At 38.6% G+C, this 4,665-nt stretch overlaps 1 protein-coding gene across 2 annotated transcripts; it reads left to right on the forward strand.

Annotated features, from left to right (window-relative positions):
• Positions 1-1,001: 1,001 nt before the first annotated feature.
• Positions 1,002-4,350, forward strand: sult2st3 (sulfotransferase family 2, cytosolic sulfotransferase 3). 2 transcript variants are annotated; one of them, XM_024392142.2, is made up of 6 exons: positions 1,002-1,185; positions 2,521-2,729; positions 2,953-3,079; positions 3,188-3,282; positions 3,392-3,572; positions 3,734-4,350. In XM_024392142.2, exons 1-6 carry the CDS (start codon positions 1,050-1,052, stop codon positions 3,847-3,849), a joined length of 864 nt encoding a protein of 287 aa, XP_024247910.1. In that variant the 5' UTR covers positions 1,002-1,049; the 3' UTR covers positions 3,850-4,350. The 2 variants fall into 2 exon arrangements, with proteins under 2 accessions (XP_024247910.1, XP_024247902.1); XM_024392134.2 differs by lacking the exon at positions 1,002-1,185 and adding an exon at positions 1,507-1,744.
• Positions 4,351-4,665: the final 315 nt, after the last annotated feature.

Here is a 4,665-nt window from a genome sequence, read left to right on the forward strand (position 1 = left end):
ACACTCATGTAATGTAGCATGCTTTTCAGCCAAGAGGCACTTGGTCAATCCTGTAAATGTATGGGAAGAGGAAGCCATTACATATATTTTATTTTTTTACAAGGAAGTTCATGCAACAGATTTGAATGTCTTGGTATGTGGCATCTTAACTCTGCCATATTTAAGCTCTAGGGATCAGATCTTTTTCAGAACTGATCTGATTGGTCAAAAGGCCTATTAGTGGAATTTATCAGAAATGGGCTGCTTGTATAAATGTAGCCTAAATTACAGGATGGCAAACACAGGGCCATATCCTATCTCAGGCCCTTTCTCTGGCATTCTGCCCCAGACTTACAGTTCTGCCCTGGACAAAGGCTCCATTGAGTGAGTCCTAGTCAGAATGACTGACCTACAGAATCTGCTAGTCAGTTTCAGTTAGGCCTGGCTGCATCAAACGTGCATTACATCACAATACAAGAGCTGTTCAGTTCATGCATAATAACATTATTGTGCAAAATGTTACCATATCTCAGTGAAAGCAAGGAAGTGAAGGAACAGGAGTGAGGTGAACTCAGTCTTCTGGACAGACAAATGATAGCCCCTCCTGCAACAAGGTAGAAGGCCATGGCGAAACATATCACACTTTTTTAAGCTGTACAACTGATCATCCCATAGCAATAAAGGTATTTAAAATATTATGGAGAGTGCTGTGCTTCTCCTTGTTATTCATTGGCCACGTAGACCTATTTGTAATGGTTGCAACATTAGGTGGGATGTCTCATTGTTTGCATACCCTTTCGCTGTGGGGAATAGATTGAGAGTGACAAGGTTTACAAACACTTCTTTCTTTCTTGTATTGGGTTTACTGCTCCCTGCAGGGGCCATCCATCCCATCTCAAGCCCTTCTCTGGGTGATTCTGCCCTTGACAAAGACCCCATTGCAAGAAAGAGCTACAAAAGGGGGAGGGATTCTTTCCTCTCTCACATTTGCATTGATGCATTAAACATATGCCTCTAGGTCAGGGCTGAACTGGCAGAACTTTATTGCAGGCTATACCTGAGTGTGTTCCATGGCATCAGACAGGTACTTTCTTCACCATGGAATTTTGTTACCAACTGTGGTTCACAATGAGGAGAGTCTGAAATATGCCAATGATTTCAAAGTTCAGGACAGCGATGTGTTTGCCATTACTTACCCCAAATCAGGTAATGTATGCAACAGATTTCCATATCTCAGTGTGATCTGCCAACTTTGAGGCACCCTCTTCAAATCCAGGGATCAACAACTTGACATAATTTTCATACATTACATAATTTAACCAATTTTGGTGTTGTAACTGCATCTTGGGATGGGTCCAAATCTATCTATTCAACATTTGTATTATTGTATTATTAGTAGTAATATTAGTATGAGCAATTATTTTAATTATTATGAATTACTTATTATTAGTGTATTATTGCCAATGAATAATGCTGCTATCGGCTGAGTGAATTGTTAGAATGTTTTGGCATCTGCGCACAAATTGCACAAAAGGAATGCACTTCCCTCCCACCTTACTGACGCGGACATTGTTTTTCACCGAAAATTAGCATACTTTACTTTAACTCTGTAAATTGTTTTTAAGTATGGCGAATGATGGAAATTATATCGTTTATCACGGTCTTTTGTGCCCGAAAGAAACTCACTCTTTTGAAAGTTTTAAATACGCGGAGGAATTTAAAGTTGAAGATGAAGATATTTTCATAGTGACTTACCCAAAGTCTGGTAAGAACACACTGTACTCTAACGTTAGTATGGCTTCATGTCATTTAAAGTTTAGTAGTGGTGGAAAAGTACCAAATTGTCAAACTTGAGTAAAAGTAGATACCTTAATAGAAAGTTACTAAAATAAAAGTCACCTAGTACAATACTAACGTTACTTGAGTAAAAGTCTAAATGTATTTGGTTTGAAATATACTTAAGTATCAAAAGTAAATCTAATTTCTAAAATATACTTCAGTATCGAAAGGAAAAGTTTAAATCATTTCAAATTCCTTATATTAATCAAAGCAGACGGTACCATTTTATTGTTTTTAAAATGTACGGATAGCCAAGGGCACACTCAAACACTGACGTTATCTACAAAAGATGCATGCATTTGTGTTCAGTGAGTCAGCCAGACCAGAGGCAGTAGGAATGACACGTATTCTCTTGATTTGGGCATGAATTTCAAAATGTTCCTGCCCTGCTGCATTCAAAATTTAATGAAAAGAAAATGTATAAAGTAAAAAGTATAATACTTTCTTTAGGAATGTAGTGAAGTAAAAGTTGTCAAAAATATAAATAGTAAAGTACAGATGCCCCTATAAAACGACTTAAGTAAAAATACTTTAAAGTACTATTTAAGTAGTTTACACCAATGCAGTTTAGTCTTCCAGGCATTGCAGTTGGACATTTTTACATCCCAAAAACTTGTCAGACGAAAGAAAATATGTAATGTGTGTTTTTTATTACTATAATAGGACTTACTTACAATAACTAATTAAGGTAATGTTTCCCAGGCACCACATGGATGCAAGAGATTGTACCTTTAGTCCTAAATGGAGGAGACCTTACTCCAGTGCAAACTATTCCCAACTGGGACCGGGTTCCCTGGCTGGAGGAGACACGAGCAGCCCTAGTTCTGGACCGTCTGCCCTCACCACGGGCAATGGTCTCTCATATGCCCTACCATCTCATGCCCCCCTCCTTCTTCCCCTCCAAAGCCAAGGTAGGGCCCTGATCCAGGAACTGAGAGCAACTACTAGACAGTAATAACTGAAGAGACTCTTGCAGTATGTTTAATGGACTGACTTCAGCATTGCAAATGAATAAAACAATTGGAAAAATGTGCCTACATGCAATGTAATTAACTTATAATTTAGCTATCACACTGGGCTCTTGAAAGTTTGTCTATGGAACTCATATTTAAGACTTTATTTGCTTTCATTTAGGTCATCTATGTTACCCGGAACCCAAAAGATGTTATGGTGTCATCATTTCACTTCCACAAGATGGCCAGTTTCCTGGATGACCCTGGGACTTTTGATGAGTTTCTAAATAAGTTTCTCTCTGGGCAAGGTGAAAAATGCTAGGATATATAAATAAATGTGAGGGACCTTTTGATGCCCATACTAAAGAAGAGGGTAACTGGGTTTGATTGTAATTAACCTTTGTTTATCTACACAGTGTTGTTTGGGAAGTGGACAGACCATGTGAAAAGCTGGCGAAATTCAGATCTGGGAGACAGAATCCTATACATTACCTATGAAGAAATGGTCAAGGTAAAACACCAATCAATGCAAACCGCCTCAATCCTGCGTGACCAGACTGATAGTGAACTAGGCTAACCCCAGGCCAAACTGCTTACATATGATTGTTTCTCTCCTGAAGGACCTGCGTGGAGTGCTGGAACGCCTCTCACGGTTCCTTGGTCGGGACCTAAGTGGAGAAACTCTGGATCGTGTAGCCAACCACTGCTGTTTCAGCAACATGAAGTTAAATGCAATGTCAAACTACTCCCTGGTGCCACAGGAGATCATGGATAGCAGCAAGTCCACCTTCCTTAGAAAAGGTAATGGAAACTGGCAAGATAGGGGGTAATCACTTCCTGCAGCGGGATAGGAACCCAGAATGCGGCTAGTAGTAGAATGTTCTCTCATGCGCTACTGCAACCACTTTTTGCTTCCATATATTTCACTGTTCAATTAAAGCACATTCACCTTGTTCTTTCAGGGATTGCTGGAGACTGGAAAAATCATTTCAGTCCTGAGCAGGATTTCAAATTCACAGCTGTCCTAAAAGAGGAAATGAACGGAACAAACATAAAATTCCCATGGGATGAGGAGTGAACAGGTGCAAATGTACCGACAACGATTTCTTGACATTGCAGGCAGTTAGACAGTGGAGAATTTAAAACAAATGGACTTTCTAAACGCATCTCTGCATCCACAGCACAAGTGTAATGTCACTTATGCATTTATTCCTCATTATTATTTTTCAATTATTTCTTTTTCTCGCTCTGCATTGTTGGGAAGTAAGCATTTCAGTATTAGTCTACACCTGTTGTTTATGAAGCATGTGACAAATAAAATTAGATTTGAAATGGTCCATAAGTCCTGCTGCCACAGGAATGACTTGTGGTTAACTGGATATTTTGTAACTTTGTTAGTATTTTGATTGAACTCAGTGCTTGTTGGTTAAGTCAAAGACCGGATATCAAATCAAAGTTTATTGGTCACGTATACAGTTCTGCAGATATTATCGCAGGTGCAGCGAAATGCTTATGTTTCTAGCTCCAATAGTGCAGTAATATCTAGCAATACAATAATACAAGAACTTTCTGAACTATTCTTGTGTAGTACTTATTTCACATAAACAACTGGTAGTTGAATACATTTAAATGAGCCATAATCTGGTAATAACAGACTTATCATAAATAGTAAAATACTGTAAGTTATATTACACATTGTATACATCTGACCGTCACACGGTACTGTGCCTTGTTTTTTCTTACTGCTGAGGATTTGGCTAAAGGGTTGTGCTCACATAAAAAGTTTGACTTGCAGGCATAGTCTTCAGATGACAACAGTCCTAATGTAACCATAATACGTTTCTTGTACAAAAACTTGAGGCTCCTCAGTGAAACAATTCAATTAACATTTTCA

The sequence above is a fragment of the Oncorhynchus tshawytscha genome, linkage group LG03, assembly GCF_018296145.1.
Source record: "Oncorhynchus tshawytscha isolate Ot180627B linkage group LG03, Otsh_v2.0, whole genome shotgun sequence".
NCBI classification, from domain to species: Eukaryota; Metazoa; Chordata; class Actinopteri; order Salmoniformes; family Salmonidae; genus Oncorhynchus; species Oncorhynchus tshawytscha.

Bases quoted from the DNA above. Each gene is read 5' to 3' on its own strand.
- sult2st3 (XM_024392134.2), top strand. From the start codon at position 1,606: ATGGCGAATGATGGAAATTATATCGTTTATCACGGTCTTTTGTGCCCG. The intron at 1,745-2,520 runs GTAAGAACACAC...AATGTTTCCCAG, and splicing joins AGTGACTTACCCAAAGTCTG to GCACCACATGGATGCAAGAG. The intron at 3,573-3,733 runs GTAATGGAAACT...TTGTTCTTTCAG, and splicing joins GTCCACCTTCCTTAGAAAAG to GGATTGCTGGAGACTGGAAA.